Genomic DNA, 16,674 nt, shown 5'->3' with positions numbered 1-16,674 from the left:
TCTCTCCCTTTCCTACACCCAGACATCTGATTCTACACCCTGACTCTCCACCCCACTTACCAACCCCCAGTCAATGGTTTGTGTGTTTCTTGCTTAGCTATTTAAGCTTAATTGTCTGGTGTGCCCTAAAGCTGAAATTTCTCTATTTTTCATGTCTAGTACCAGGTTTTAGTTTTAGTAGGTGTTTAATAACTACTAAAGTAAATCTGAAAAAGTAACCAAAGCTGGGAAGTCACTAAATACTCACTCAGTAATCACAGCGAAATTGAACTCTGTAGCCTTGTAAAACACTTGTCTGCATATTACTGTGAAAGGAGGAAATTACTGGGATTAAGATTTCAAAGACAACAGTAGTCCCTTAGTAGGGAAAATGTGTCAGATGATAGCCAGGAAAATGCATTATATAAATCCTCATTCCCAGTAAAATGTAATTCAGCCTTGACCAAAATATATAAGTAACTCATCCTTGATTATAAATTCATGATTAACTGATAAGAATCTGAGAGGTTTCTTTAGATACCTCTTAAAATATCTAAAGAATTCAGCGATGCTGAGTTGGATCTAGATAAAAACTATCTGGCAGAAAAGCTTTGTCTCACAAGGTGTTACCTACCTGCTTTTAGGACAGCTTGGCACACAGTAGGAGATGAAGTGCTTGATGATTGACTGAAATGTACAAGGAGAAATGTACAAGACTACACCACGGGTGGCAGAGATAATGAACACAGCCTGTCACCTTGCCCTGTAAGATCTCTGGCTGTGTATCCATTTTTTGAGCAAGAGACTTGAGTTCAGAAGACCTGAATTTTAATCTCTCAGCTCTGCCATAAATGTGTGACCCTCAGTAAGTAATTTTACTTCTCTGGACTTGGTTTTATCACCTGTAAAATGAAAACCGTGGGCTTAATAGATCTCTAATATAGGCTTGAGTTGCTTGTATGAATGTAGTTGTTTTTAGAAAAGTAATGACAAGCACATGGAAATAAACATTCAAATACTGTAGAGGGCAGGTAATAAGGAAATGTCATCTTTCCTGTGCCCCGACTCCCAGGTCTTTCTCCCAGGTCTTAGAGTAAGCCCCTTTGGCTAATTCTGTCTTATTCCTCTAAATAATATGTTAAGCCTCTGTTTCTTCATTTGTTAATCTACACAATACCATTTGTCTTTGTATTATTCAAGGTAAGAAATTTAGCATACTACCATCAATATTTTAATTTTAGATATATATTTTTATGATTTGCATCCATTTCTTTTATTACTTAAATAGAATTAAAGCACCTTTTCTTAACCCATCAGTTTTAAGTAGTATTCCTGACTCTCTTTGCTTTCCTCCACTTCTCCTCCCCCTTATATTTCCCAGCTTCTGTCAGTTAAATCATCACTTTTATATTGTCCAAAGTTATAATATTTAAATTCTCTTTTATAACTCTGGTTGTCTTAAGTGCTGTAACTATAGGTTAATTCTGAAAATTGAAAGTCAATACAGTATCATTATGTGAATATTATTTACCGCAAAACTACGAAATATGCCTGGACGTGCAGATGACAAGGTAGTCCTGTTTCACCAAACCTGGGCCACTTGAAGAAGAATGCTCCAAGCATTGAAGTCACATTAATTCTCTTATTATACTCCACAAGTTGCTCAAAATCATTCTACATTTTTAGCTGGCTTCGTATTGTGAATGGCTTTAATTTTCAAATACCCTCAAACTTGAAATTTAGATTGGTAGTTCTCAAACTTGACTGTACATTGGAATTACTGAGGGAGCTTTAAGAAATCTAATAGTTAGAGGATCCCAGGTCTAGGGTTTCTGATTTAATTGAGCTGGGGTGTGGCCTGAGCATCTCAGTTTTTAAAATTTTGCGGCTTGATTCCAATGAATAGCAAGAGTTGAAGACCTTTACTGTTGAAACCCAGTCATGTCTAGTAGAGTCAAAAGTAATGAAATACACTGAGTCTTTGGACAGCAAGAGCAGAAAAGTGAAACCCGATAGCAGCTGAAGGTTTATAGAATATTTATTCCTTTTTTGGTTGCAGCTATCTCCTTCCCAACCTACCACTGCTAAGATTGTTTCATAAGATGCACTTCTCTACAGTCAGCTAATGAGGTGTTTCAATCAGCAGTTGTTCTTTGGATGAGGAGCCGATATTGTTTTAAAGCCTATTATTTTCTTGGGTGGGTATTCTGGAGCATGGGGAGCTGAAAGTGTTGCAAGGAAACTGCTGTGTGAAATTTGATCAGGTCCTTGGTATTCATTTTTATGTTTCAATAACTGATTTATTTTTTCCCCCTTGTACTTAAGATTTAACATGTGTTGTATTTCCAGCAGTTCAAATCTAATTGTGTTGAATTTCCAGGATTGGAGGAAAAGTTGCTCCCTTTCAGCCCTCCTACTAGAAGCACTGGAGCTAGGCTGGCGGGCATTGGACCCTAGTAGGTATAGCAGGCTGTGAAGAGCGACTGGGTGGAAGCAGCCCCAGAAGAACCCGTGTGAACATACTGTCCTTTGGCCGCCTGGCAGTTAGCCTAGAAGACAAATATGAGAGAGGAGACTGGTTAGAGTAAATGTGACCCCACCTTGACCCTGTCTGCCTCTCATGGGAAACCAGTCAAACCTTCACTCAGATTTTCTTCTTTTTACAGCAATGTTGCTGAATATTGCTGGGGATACCATCCCCTTCTATAAAGTATCTCCCCTTTTTATCCCAGTTTTCTGAGCATTTCTTTGGTAAGCTTGAGGTTTGTGTCAGTTACTGGGGAAATCTCTGTTCAGTACCAACAATATTGCAGCAACAGTACTGGAAACTAAAGTTGAAAAATTTCTCACTAGTATAGTACACTATACCAAAAGAAAAACATGTTTATTTTAAAAACATTTCCATTTTCTACCTATATAGGTCTAGAAGAATATGTAATTTTTATTTAGTTATTGTAGTATCATTTGCTTTCCTGTATACATTCCAGTTAAAGATAAATTCAGAATTATGAAACTTATGACAATATTTGAATGTCACTCAGTGGTACCACTTCTTCCAGTCAGTGTTGCTATTGTCTGTTCTCTCCAGGACTTATTTCTACATTTTACATCAATGGTTCTCCAACTGTGTTTCATGGTCTACCAGCATCCCTTAGGAACATGTTAAAAATAGAAATTCCCTGGCCTTACCCCTGACCTACTGAATTAGAAACTCAGTGGGTGAGACCCATAATCTGCATTTTTAACAAGCGCTTCAAGTGGGGGTAGGGGAAATGAAAAGAGGTCGGTAATGGGTACAAAAATACAGTTAGGCAGAAGGAATAAGTTCTAGTGTTCGATAGAACAGTAAGGTGATTATAGTTAACAATGATTTATTACATATTTTTAAATAGCTGGAAGAGAAGATTTGGAATGTTCCAAACCCAAAGAAATAATAAATATTTGGAGTGAATACCCTAATTATCCTGATTTGATCATTATACATTATATGCATATATAAAAAATCACAGATACCCCACAAATCTATACAATTATTGTGTGTAAATATAAAAGATCATAACAACAAAACCAAAATCACCTTCAGGTGATTCAGATCCACACTGGAGCTTGGGAAGCACCATCCTTGATGATAAACTCAGCTTCCCTTCTTCTGTGTGGATGTCCCTTATGACCTGCGCTTTCACAATCCCTCCATCACGTAAGCTAGGTCTCCTCAGTCCATCAGCCACACAGCAGCACTGCTGCACCCTGCTTTCCACAGTCAAGGTAAAGCACTACTTTGAAAATCTGATACCTCTCTTATGCCTGTGAGATGATGATTTAGCTTCCCTGGGGCCTTCCTTCCCTTTAGGGCCTCATCACCACACTTCTGACTACTCTTGATTCCTTGCCTAGCTTCCTCTATGGTCAGCAAGCTAACAGAGGCTATCGGTAAAATTTGTCACTCTTCTATCTTCCTATTAAACTTTCACTCTTCTACCCCGCTATTTTGCGTTCTGAATCTTCCTGCATGCTTTAGACTGCTGTTAGGAAAACTCAGGAATGAAGCTACCACACACTCACTCTTATTTCAGCTGCACATTACCTGATGCTTGGCTATGTCTGGCCAAAACGTCCGATCAATTTCCTAGCAAGTTCCTTTAACTGCTTTTCTACACTTTCCGACTGTCAGTATTGAAATTTCCATTTCTTCATCATTCTCAGCAGATACCCTCAACTGTAATCAGTCATCAACTGCTACATCTCTTGACTTATATAGAGCTGATTCCAACTGTATTCTCTTTTCTGCCTCTTCCCTCCTTTTTGTCTTACACCAGCTGTGCCACCTATGCTTAATATTGAGTCTCATGCAGTCCTGCTCCTCTAAGTTCTTCTCCACTCAATTATCCCCACTCTCCTCATCTTTACTGTCTCCTCTGGCTCCTCTTTCTTTACATTTAAACATGCCAAGCTCTCTCCTATTTAGCTAAACTCCAAGCTTCCTGGAGGACATGGATATGTCTCATTTGTTCACCCCAGTTCTTGGCTCATAAAGCGTATTTTAAAAATTTTGGTTATTATTTGAATAAAAACTTTGTTGGTCCCCATTTCTCCTGGCAACCTTTCTGGGTCTTTTTCTGAAAAACTTCTTGAGTGGGCACCTTTCCTTTCCTCTTTATTGAAACTGTTTCAGTGAGGGTCACTGGTATGCTCCTAAATGCCAATCTCAGGGTCTTTTCTTGGCCTTTCTTTTGAATCTCTCTATAGCATGTTATTATTGGCCCTTTGAAATTGTTTACCTGGCTGGGTGTGGTGGCCCATGTCTGTAATCTCAGCACTTTGGGAGGTTGAGGTGGGCAGATCACCTGAGGTCAGGAGTTTGAGACCAGCCTGGCCAACATGGTGAAACCCCATCTTTACTAAAATATACAGAAATTAGCCAGGTATGGTGGCACATGCCTCTAGTCCCAGCTACTTGGGAGGCTGAGGCAGAAGAATTGCTTGAATCCAGGAGGTGGAGGTTGCAGTGAGCCGAGATTGTGCCACTGTACTCTAGCCTGGGTGACAGAGTAACACTCCATCTCAAAACAAACAAACAAATAAACATGAAAGAAAGAAATTCTTCAGTCTTTATTCCCAGAATGCTTGGTTCACCCTACAATATAATCGCTGCTTTTCTTGGTTGCTTCTCTTCTTCACCTTCCCAAAATAAAAAGTATCCTAGGTTCAGTTCTTGGTCCTCTTATCTCCTTCCCTCTGAAGTGTTTCTGTTGAAATTGTCCTTCAGTCTCCTGTCATCAACTATACTCTAGTGTGGATAATTCAAAATTCTCTCTAGCCTCAATCCTCATACTGACCTCTACTGCCACATTTTCAAATGCCTAATAGACACTATCTGTAGATACCTTCTTGGCCCGAAGAAAACAATGCTTCTCCGTGTTGGAAAGTCAAGCCCCAAATGTGAACATCATCAAGTAGATAAGAGGTGGCAGCATCTTACCACGGCCCGCTTCATAAAAGCCTCCTGGGTTGCCTCCTTGTTTGCAGCCTTGCCACCCCAGGCAGCCAGTGCACTGGCCTGCAGGGCCCGTCCATAAGAGAAACTTAGTTTCCAGGGCTTTGGTAGAGGGCAAAGGTTGATAGCATTGAGGTTGAGAGTGGCATCCTCTTCACTCATGCCACCAGACAAAAAGCAGATGCCTGGTAGGAGAGAAGCCATTTCACTCTATTAGTCCCACCTTATATACCCTGCTTGAGAAAGCAAGCAATGAACCTACCAGAAAAGTAATGTCTCAGTCTTTTCTCTGCTTAATTTGCCTTAAAGCAAACTGAGAAATCAGTTTGCTTTTGCTGAAGCTAGTTGGGCTAGAGATAAGTGCTTTAAATACGTAAGAAAGGCAGTGAAATATCGAAGAAATACATGGATTGTGGGCATTTGGGCAGACTTGGGATGCTTGGTATTCTGAAGTGGGAGAAGAAGTGCTGGCTGCCTGTGAGATAACAGATGTTTGTTTCATGAATAGAAGCAGATTTCCGGACAAACAGAAAGCTTGTGGCTCTCCAAAGAATGAGGGCTAAGACCTTGAGTTAGAGAAGAAAGAAGGCCTTACCAGGAACAGCTGCAGGAACAGTACGGTGGAGAGCTGTTACGGTGGCCATAGCCACTTGTTCCGGAGTATACTTCTTGGTGCAGGCATGTCCAGCAGTCACCATGTTGGGCTTTAGCAGGGTGCCCTCCAGGTAAACATGATGGTCATTCAGGGCCTTGTAGACAGCAGCCAGGACCTGAAGGACAAGAGGTCCCACCAGGTGAAACTCAAAGCTAGTCATAGAGCCACCTGACCTTGGCACATTTACACTGCAGGGAGGCAGGATGAAGGAATTCTTATTTGTTGCTTGGCAAAAGCTTCTGAACCAATCTCCAGGCCTCATTAGACCAATGTGTTGCAATCCATAGCCACTGAGCACAACTAAACTGGCCTGTCTTCATCACCCCTAATCTAGCTTCTCATTCACTGCATGAATGACAGGCATGGCTCTGCTTCCTAGAAGCCCTTCATTCCTTTATTTCCATTACTCCCTTGGTCAATGTCATTCCTTATTGAGACTGCATTGCTTTAGCTATTTGGGGTCATCTAAACGGGCCTCCACTGTCCATGTTTACAGAAGCTGAGTAGTCATAGAAGCATACATTTTAGAGGTGGAAGTGCTCTTAGATTGCATTTCAGTCCATATAATTTTCCAAGTAGAGAAACTAAGGTCAGCTGACATTATGACTCTCCTACTTTCTCACAGTGTATGAATAGAACCACCCTCTTTCAGATCCACTGTGGCTAATTTAGAAAGTCAGATGGAATAAAGTATTTTCTAATTACATCTTCTCATTTGAGCCACATGTCTTATTTTAAAATTTCTTTGTGTACATGTAATTGAATTGAAGTCAAAAGAGATAATATGACTTGCCCAAGATCCCACAAGTGGAAAAGCGGATTCTCCGACCCAAGTCTTTGTACTGCAACTCCTGTGCTTTTTCTATATGGAGCGTACCATGTGCCAAAAAGGTGAAGGGCTGATGAGCACCTCCCTACCTTCTCTATGCTATCCATCCTAAAGGCTACTTCAGATATAACAGCTGTTATATGTTAAGTAACAGCTCTTACCTAAAACTAAGATTTTTCAACTAGAATTGGGGCCTTCATATTTAAAACTTACCTTCTCAGTAACATACTGGCAGTGTTCCAGGTCATGGTCTCCATCAGGAATTACCTCTGGTTCAACAATAGGTACCAGTCCATTCTAAAAAGGAAAATCAAGGAAGCAAAAGTGAAGCTGTGCTCACTGTTATCCTTTCCTTAGGAGGAGATTCAACAGTTGCAATTGGTATAAATTGAAGCCATTATGGAGAAATACTACATAGATGACTTAAAGGCAGTAGAATTTTTCAGAATGAGGTAAAAAATAAATACAAACCCGTAATTACTGTATTTCTTTCTAGAGATTATTCTAGCTGCCTCAGAATCTAGCTACTGCCTTTTTAGGGCATCTAAGCATAAATCATTAAGAAAGATGTCTCTAAGTTGGGTTAATGAAGAAATTCAAGCAGTGTTTAGAGTTCTAATTGGGAATCTCCAGCTGTCCACAACTCTAGTAACCCCAACATAGTACTCACAGAAGAAAATCAAACTTAACTCGGACCCAGAGACATTTTAGTATGTGTTGGAAACTTTAGCATCTGGTCACCATCCTCCAAGGAATTATTTGGATTGGAACTCGGTCAGAGCTGTCACTCTTCAGCTAGGAATCTAAGAGGATCATGTCTTGGATGTTACGGAGTACAGACAACCAAGTTCCCTGGCCTCAAAAGCCCGATCACTTATAAGACAGCTTATGGAGCTTTGACAGAGGGCAGCAGTTGATGGCACTATCCTTTGAACTCATAGCTTAGTTGGACTCCTACTGGCTTGTGGGACCAAATCTTTCCCTACCACAGTTGGCTATAGCAAAAGTTGTGAAAAATGCCACTAGGATATACTGGTGAGGGAAAAGGAGGTTCATTTGTAGTTATAGTATAATCGAAAAGAAAAGCTCTGAAGAAAACTCTAGCCTACTCTTTTTCAGCCCAAGGGGAAGGCAGAGCACCTGCTGACAGATGCTGGCGTAGCGAGCCAGGGCGTTGGCGTTTTCCTGGATAGCGAGGCTGGATGGACACTGGTCGGCAATCCTCAGCACAGCACGCCACTTCCCAAAGTCAACACCATCTTTCTTGTACTGAGCACAGCGCTCTGAGAGGCCATCAAGCCCTGCAAGTCACAAAAGAGAGAAAGGCTTCTTTGTACCTTTGTACCTGATCCATGGTGCTTCTAATAAAGGGAAGGAGTTCTCCCTTTGCTTAGCTTTCAATCCGCTGAGCTTGACGATTGAAAACAGCCAAGCATATCAGCATTAATCACAACACTGAACCAGAAGACTTAGATTTAATAAATAGTGTTTTGACATACATACTATCTACTCCATATATAGAATAGAAGAAACCAATAGTTAATATGATACTCATTTTACAAATTTGGAAACTGAAGCTCCTAATGGTTAAGCAACTTTACCAAGTTTGAATTGCTCAAGAGTGACAGAGCTGGGATTCAAATTCTGCTTAGCTAACCCAATGTTGTGAGTTAATGCTTGTCTACTTGGGCAGAAGTATCTTGCAAAATTATCTAGGTAGCATGTGATAGAACCAGGATTCAAACCCAGGTGTGTCTGACCTCAAAGTGGGGGGACTTTCCACTCTACTGCTGCTAATTTTTTTCTAAAAATAATACTTCCAGGTGCAGAGTTTAATCTTCTTTGTCCAAGGTACTGTGGTAAGCACCTTATGTACATTGTCTAAGTTAATCCCCACAACATTTTGAGAAATCCCCATTTTGAGATAGGAGAACTGAGGCTCACAATATTTCAGTGACTGGCCCAAGGTCACAGTTGTTAAATGGAGGAGCTGGTATTGAAAATCAGGTATGTGTGGCTCTAAGACAAGTGTAATAGTTGTGTTTTGTTTTTCCTTGCTTCCTTCTTTACTTGCCTTCATTTCTAGCTTATACTGGCATGATTCATCTCAGTGGGCAATATCCTTACCTTGAATGGTGGTTTCTTTGTTTGTTCCTGCAAGAGGAGCACCTCCTTGGTCTAACTGTGGATACAAATAATTAACAAATAATTAACAGGTGCCAGATGTCAGGAATACACAAGCAGAACTCTTGAACTAACTAACAGTTTGCATCTTTTACAGATCAAGGAGTTGAATTAGTAAAGTGTATTAGTGCGAGGGACCCAGTTCAGTCCATAGCAGAAGGGAAGTTACCTGGAAGGTACACTGTGAGAGTGTCTACCCTAACATTTATTGAGCACCTGCATGCACCAGGTGTTGTGTTAGTACAGGAGGTAAAGAGAATTAAGGATACAACCTCTAATCTCTACATAGCAAAGGCAAAAGTCATGAGCTTGAGAATTAGCCTAAACTGGCTCTGACCTTGCCTTGTTGTGTGGGCAAGTTATGTTACTCTTCGTAGTTCAGTTTTCTCACTTCATCTCTAAATAAGGGTAATAATTGAGTCTACTACCAGAGGTTATGAGAATTAAATGAATGCTTGGAATGGTAAAAACTCTTATTCAATGGATACTAGTTTTCACTTTTGAGAAGTTTATGCACTATTGGAAGACCTAGTTATAAGATAGAATAGTAAATGCTTCAATAATTATGATAGTTACCATTAACAATAATTACACAATATAAACTTTTCCTTTTCTTTTATCTTTCTTTTTTTTTTTTTTTTTTAGACAGGATCTTACTCATTTTTTTTGAGACAGGGTCATCCAGGCTGGAGTGCAGTGGTATGACCATAGCTCACTCCAGCTTCGACCTCCAGGGCTCAGGTGATCAATCTTTCCACCACAGCCTCCTGAGTAGCTGGGACTACAGGCATGCACCAACACATCTGGCTAATGTTTTTGATTTTTAGTAGAGACAAGGTCCCACTGTGTTGCTCAGTCTGGTCTCAAACTCCTGAGCTCAAGCGATCCTCTTGCCTCTGCCTTCCAAAGTGCTGGGATTACAGCAGTAAGCAACCACGTCCAGCCTAGAAACTTTTAGTCATTTCATCCCTGTAAGAACATCATAAGGTAGATTCCCATTTTAAGAAATGAGATTGAGACGCAAAGAGATTAAGAACGTGTAGAAAATTTGAGTGAAAGAAGAGGGCACTGGAGGAAAACTCTAGAAGAGGATCTTGTTCTCTGTGGGAAGATGACGATGGAAAAGGGTGAGAAGAGAAATATGATGAGGAGAATGTTCAGAGTGTTGGCCCTGTCCTTGCCAGTGTGCTTGGAGTTTGCCTAGGACAAAGCAGAAGTGAGGTGTGAATGGAGGTGTTCACCTTGATTCCCACCACGATCCCCTTTTCCTTGAGGATGTTTCTGAACAGCTTTCCCTGGCTGTCCTTCTGGTAGAGGGTCTCGTGGAAAAGGATCACACCCCCGATGCTCTGGTTGATGGAACTGTCCACAGAGAAGAGGATTTCTCGGAACTGCCGGCGGTTCTCTTCAGTGTTTTCCACCTTGATCCTCTGCAGGCGGTTCCCCATGGTACCTATGGTGGGAGGGCCAAGGGCAGCATAAGGAGCAAGCCAGGGCTTTCCTGTCACCCTTCTCCACATCATCTCAGAGACCCTCACGACAGTGGAAAGCAAGACTCTCTTTCTTTTTTCAGATAGTCAAAGCTCCTGCCTCAATTTTTTGTGTTCCAGGGAGAAGACCCTGGTTGCTATCAGGTGGCTAGTTAGGGAGTATGTGGGCTGGGCATATAGAGGTCAGGGTGGAAGCCACCCTCAGGTCCAGGTGGATATGGAAGGCCCTCAGGCCTCTCTAGCCTCCCTGATCTGGTCCTCAGTCTTGCTGGATGTACATGCAGAAGGAGGGATGGGGCATGCTCTTGATTCTCAGGGTTCTGTGATTTTATGGCAGGCTGTGCAACTCTGCCACAGCTCTCCCTTGTGCCATCCTGAGGTTCTCCCATCCATAAGCCCTGTCCTATTCCAGATGCAGATACTTTCCTGCCCTTCTTGACTCAACTGAATTTGAACTGACTTTAAACTGACTTCTCACTAGTAGCAGATGCCTGTGTATCTGACCTTATGCTAGTTACTAAGTTTCTGGCCTTACTACAAGTCTGGATTCAAATGACCCCTGGCTTAAAATGAAGGGCTTGAGCCTCTTTCCTTGGCTTTCAGGAATGTGCCTACTACTTACAGGACTCAAAAGCTGTACGCTTACTGAGTCTTCTGCTCCCACTCCTGTGTACATAAACCTTTACTTCCATAAAGAATATGATTATCAAGTTGTTTTTGCTAAGTGTAGAAAAAATAATATGTTGTTATATGATGAGACTGCTTTTTTCACTCACCTACAGATTCATCTGCAGCCAGGATCCCCTTTCCATTGGCAACAATGCTCTGGGCAATTTCTGAGAGCTCCTTCTTCTGCTCCTGGGTGAGGGCTGGAAATCGGTGGGCCATGGTGACAGGTCTGGAAAAGAGTGTGTGAGAGTTGTGCACAGAACCATGGGTGGCTCAGATGGATGCATGACCAAGACAGTTGGGGGTGCAGACATGCTGTGCAGACCTCTGTGACACCTCTGACCCATTTCCGCAGGTGGATAAGCAAATGAGGTGTGTTTTTCCCCCATCATTTATTAGTTGCAATTAGCTGCAATGAATGAAGGTGGGTTACTGAATGTTCATGGTGATCCTAGACAGAATGCTTTCCACCAGCAGACCTTTGGAATCACTAATCAAAACACTGAACCAGCTAATTAGTGACCCACTAAAATATGACTAATAGAGGGGACTGCAGTAATGGACTGTCTCTCTATTCTGTGGACTCCTGGTGCCACTGGATTTCCTTAATGGCTTGAGGCCAGGACAATGTCGCTCTTGACCTCTGCAGTTATCCTCCACTTTGCTCTATTAGTCTGTAGTTCCAACAGATTATTCTCCAGGCAACAAACTTGAAAGGAGAAATCTATACATAGTCTTAAAGCTAACTTCCGTTTGGCCTTGGGCTACAGAGGGTTGGGTGCAAGTTTCCTTTTCCTTATATTCAACCCTCTATGAAACCACTTGGGGCAGACCAGAGAGGATGTTTCCTAAGTGCCTCTGGGCTCGGGTTTCTCACTGCCTATGAGGATGCTAAAGTTGTATGGCAGTCCCTGCTCCAGCTTCACTGCTTTAGCAAGGGGAGACTCTGGCTTGAAGACCCCCTAACCAAGCAGCCTCCACAGTGGTTGTGCTCTGAAGGAGATCGTTGCCCCTGTTCGGCTGCCACTTTGGGTTAATCTTGAAAATGCAAGCTCAAAGAGCCCTCACTTTGGGTGTTACAAAGAGTGCTTTTTGCATAGGTTGGGCTACCAAAGAAAAAATGGTAATGAAGATTATCTTGGGTAGCTTCCTATCCAATGCCAGGGTCTCCTCCTTTCTCTAATCTTCTCTCCCTCCAATACACTCAGCACAGGGTGGATGCTCCATGTCTACATATTACTTCCCGGAAGCCCAGGGACACCTCAGGTCTCATCTGATCCACTGGCAATGAGGTAATTATAGCAGGTATTATCTTCATTAATTAATGAGCAAGCTAAGACGTAGAGAAGCTAACTGACTTGTTCAAGGTGCCAGCTAGGATGAAGCAGAGTCCCTATCCAGTCCTATCCTCATGACAAATATATTTCTCCACATTTTCTGCATCCCTTCAGGGTAGGCTGTCAGTACTCTGTCCCTTGATATAAAAAGTCAGTGGCCACTGAGCTAATTCATGAGAAGGTATAACTGATGACCTCATTGTTGCCTCTCCATTTCAACAGAGGTTCTTGTCTTACCCCAAAAGAATGAAACTGCAGTGCTGTTACTGGGGTAATAGGACAAGCTAGTGGGCAACAATTTCTAGAGAAGATGACCTTCTAAGGCCCATTATGTCCCAGCCACCAGCAGAGCATGTTTGCCCTGTTTATATATTAGCTGTAATATTGGAGTCAAAGACTTTTAGCTTTGGACCTGGCCTCCAGATCATCATGCTGAAAAAAGCCAACCTGGGGGTGATCTTCAGAGCAAGGTGCAAACTTTCTCTCTCAGTTTAGGCATTTGTACAAAGGAGTTGACAATTACCAAGAAAGAAAGATATTTTCTTAATGAAACGAAAGGGAAAATCAGCCCAATAATAATAATAACAACAAGTGATCATGTATTGTCAAGCACTCTGCTAATGGCTTTACATGCACTATATAATTTTTCTTGAAAATAATCCCAGAAGGTGGTTGGGCTCTTTTTCCCTCCCATTTAATAGATTAGGAAAGAATATAAGAGAGTGTAAATTATTTATCCAAGGACAAATAGCTAATAAGGCATCAAGTTGAGATAAGGGGCAGTACTCCTTTCCATTCAAGGGAAAGAGTGAGCTTGATGAAAAAAAATGGCCTTTGGATGACTCCTAATGTCCTTGATGACACCCCAGAGTACCTTACGCTGTGGGTGATTACACCATGGACATTACTTATTCATAAACATCTGACACATTTATGTAGAGGTTTGCTGCTAGTAGATCAGACAGACCTAGGTTTAAGAACCAGCTCTGCTTAATCTAGCTGGAACCTCAGGCAAGTCAGGCAGCTTCCTGAGTCTCAGTTTACTATGGATTAAATGGTGATAATAACTGTTCTGGTTGTCTCTTTGCCAGGTAACTCAAATGCCATCTGTGAGCACCCTGCTCATTGTAGTTGCTCAAAATATATTTGTTAAATTGCATGATAAACATGAAGATTCTTTACAAAGCACTATAAAATGCAATGTATTACTAATTCTCTTTTTTTAATGAAAAAAAAATCACCTAAGGGACCTCCATTTTTCTGTTTACTGCCTATTACCAAACTATTTTCTTCAATCTGGGTATGCTGACTCAACCAGAATAACAGTGAAAAGGATAATTCAAACTAATACTGTTTACAGGGAGTTAAACTTCTACAGTGGGATTAAAGGTCTGTACCATGTTAGCAAAAATGTCACCTCTCTGTTAATCATAAAACAGGGTCACAGGCCAATGTTCACCACAGGGAGACAGGAGGCCAACCTGGGATGGGTAATGACAAAGAACGATTTCCGTACTCCTAAGCCTCTGCTCTCTCAGATCTCAAACCAACTTTTTTCAGTGTGATGGAAGTTGTTCACATTATATTATTAAATGAAAAACAAGTTTCAGAGAAGTATGCAATATTTACTGTCCTCCTATTTTTTAATTAAAAAATGATATATACCCATACTGTTTTTGTGTCTATATAAACAAAGAGTAACAACTCTGGAGTTACCTCTGAAGAATGGGGTAGGGTGGAGAGATTCTCACATTTCTTTTCTTTTTCTTTCTTTCTTTCTTTTTTGTTTTCTGAGACAGAGTCTTGCTCTGTTGCCTAGCCTGGAGTGCATTGGCACAATCATGACTCACTGAAGCCTCGTCCTCCTTGGCTCAAGTGATCTTCCCACCTCAGACACCAAGCAGCTGAAACTACAGGCGCCTGCCACCATGCCCAGCTATTTTTTTTTTTTATTTTGGGTATAAACAAAGTCTTGCTGTGTTGCCCAGGCTTGTCTTGAACTCCTGAGTTCACGCGATCCTCCCACCTTGGCCTCGCAAAGTGCTGGGATTACAGGCGTGAGCCACTGCACCCGGCCACATTTCATTTTATACATTCTTTATCACACACTTTATTACATATATGTAACAAGTAATACGTATATAAATCTGGAGGAAAGTTGTATTAACAACAGAAGGTAACCACAGAAAAACAGAGCTACAAATGACCTCAGAGATACCTGCGTCAACCCTGTCACTTTAGAGATGAGGAAACTAAAGCCAGAGAGACTATGTCTGATGTGCCTTCTAAGTTGTGATGTTCTAGGATTGCAAGTTACATCCTATTGGCTTATGACTTAGAATTCTATTTCTAATCCTTCAGCAAAATAGCAGGTAGAATCCTATGGTATGGTTCTTTCTGCCTTCCTTGAAGACGTTCTGTGAAAACATAATTATTTGTAACATGGATATTTAATTCCTGGAGAAATAGAAGGCAGCAGAAAGTTCATTTGCTTCTCTATGTACAAGACAAATGGATTTTTAAGGCAAATATGAGGAGGCTTATTTATTGAAAGCCCATGATTTCTAGGCACTGCATGCAGCACTTTTGTACATGATGCTTAAAGCTGCCAATAGCTTCATTATCCACCCCAATGTCCCAGTGACAAGTGCAGTGGGATGATCTAGGGCAGTCCTAGGACAGCCTGATTTCCAGTGCCCTTTAACACACGCGGAGCAGCCCAGAACGAGTCCTGAATGGTGCTCTTTCCTCTAAACTTGGACTGAAGCCAAAGGACCTCTTAGATATTCAGCATTTCCCCATTCCCTGCCCCAGTATCTCTGGCTCTAACCTGGGCCTGGGTGCTACCCAGATGTGCCTTAGCTAAAGTGATGAATAGCAGGGTAGCAGAGTTCAAGCTCTGGTGCATCCAAATTGTCTAATGGAGCCCTAGGTAACTATTTAAAGAGAAGTTATTTTTTAAAAAGGCAACATATTCTCACAATGCCTATTTTTCAGATAGTAGAGCAAATGTATCAAAATACACAACCTTTTGATTCCTACTATCTTAAGCTGTAGGGTCTTCACAGTGTCTGGGGCCAGCAAGAAATGTTCTAGAAAGTGTCAAATATGAAGGGTTTGGAAATTCATAATCAAATGACGACTATGCTCTGTGAAGTTTCCAACCCTGTTGCATTTCCTCATTTGAGCAGTGGGTGAAGGCGAAGGGCAAAATACTCCAAGGGTTTATTTCTGTGACAAAGAAACTTCAGTGTCAGTACCAGTAGGTGTGGGAAGAGAATGTAGAAAATGACATAAGGCAGTAGATATGTAAATAAATCACTAAAATAAGTAGTTGTTATGAAAAGAGAGTTGAGAGTTGAAATGAACAGGAATCTCAAAAACTGATTAGAACCTAACGATAGGAGTGTTCAAGTTGTTTTTCCTAGATCAGAGACTCACAAGGGCCTCATTCAGGTAACACATGTAACTGGCAATCAATCTTGGGCATTTTGCCACCTCTCAAAAAGCCAGGAAAGGTGTGAATGAGCATTTATACTTAGAGAGAGGAAAACAAGCATTTCCCTCCAAGCAGAGCCATCATGTTTTCAGCCACCATCAAGTTTTTCCCGAAAACAAAGGCAAACCAATCTTCTCTTCTATAAGCTTAGTAGTATTATTAACCCCTTATTCACTGGTGCTGTCCAGGTATACAAAGGAAGCTTTTTTACTTACAGTTTGGGAGAGAAGAGTCCTCCTAGATATCAAAAGTTGTGGGTGAGGCAGCAGCTGCCAAATAAGACAGATCTTTGGTAGCACACAATTTTTATAGACTTCTCATCATGTTTTTTTTTTCCAATGTTTGCCCTCCCCTTTCTACCTTGACCTAGTAGGGAGGTGTTTATTCAACACCTCTGATTGGCTCATAAACAACCAGTCCTTAAAATCATGCCCATATACTCCTTATGCTCATAGAATGTTAAAGCTGCAAGGAATGTCTTTAGACCGTGGAGTTCCTAATTCAGACCCTCCATTTTACAGATGAGGAAACTAAGGCA

At 41.4% G+C, this 16,674-nt stretch overlaps 1 protein-coding gene across 2 annotated transcripts; it reads right to left on the bottom strand.

Annotated features, from left to right (window-relative positions):
- Nucleotides 1-1,999: 1,999 nt before the first annotated feature.
- ALDOB (aldolase, fructose-bisphosphate B) lies at nt 2,000-16,461 on the bottom strand. 2 transcript variants are annotated; one of them, XR_008537157.2, is made up of 9 exons: nt 16,352-16,461; nt 11,408-11,529; nt 10,383-10,594; nt 9,085-9,139; nt 8,098-8,258; nt 7,171-7,254; nt 6,069-6,243; nt 5,364-5,658; nt 2,000-2,528 (listed from the first exon to the last, which is right to left on the bottom strand). XR_008537157.2 is itself a non-coding variant. In XM_001136159.5 (9 exons), exons 2-9 carry the CDS (start codon nt 11,517-11,519, stop codon nt 2,433-2,435), a joined length of 1,095 nt encoding a protein of 364 aa, XP_001136159.1. In that variant the 5' UTR covers nt 11,520-11,529; nt 16,352-16,461; the 3' UTR covers nt 2,000-2,432. The 2 variants fall into 2 exon arrangements, 1 of the variants encoding a protein (XP_001136159.1); XM_001136159.5 differs by having other exon boundaries at nt 5,459-5,658.
- Between the last annotated feature and the right edge of the window lie 213 nt (nt 16,462-16,674).

This window comes from Pan troglodytes, chromosome 11, assembly GCF_028858775.2.
Source record: "Pan troglodytes isolate AG18354 chromosome 11, NHGRI_mPanTro3-v2.0_pri, whole genome shotgun sequence".
Classification (NCBI taxonomy): Eukaryota; Metazoa; Chordata; class Mammalia; order Primates; family Hominidae; genus Pan; species Pan troglodytes.
Note: the sequence above shows the minus strand (reverse complement) of the source record. Positions and strands in the feature narration are given on the sequence as shown.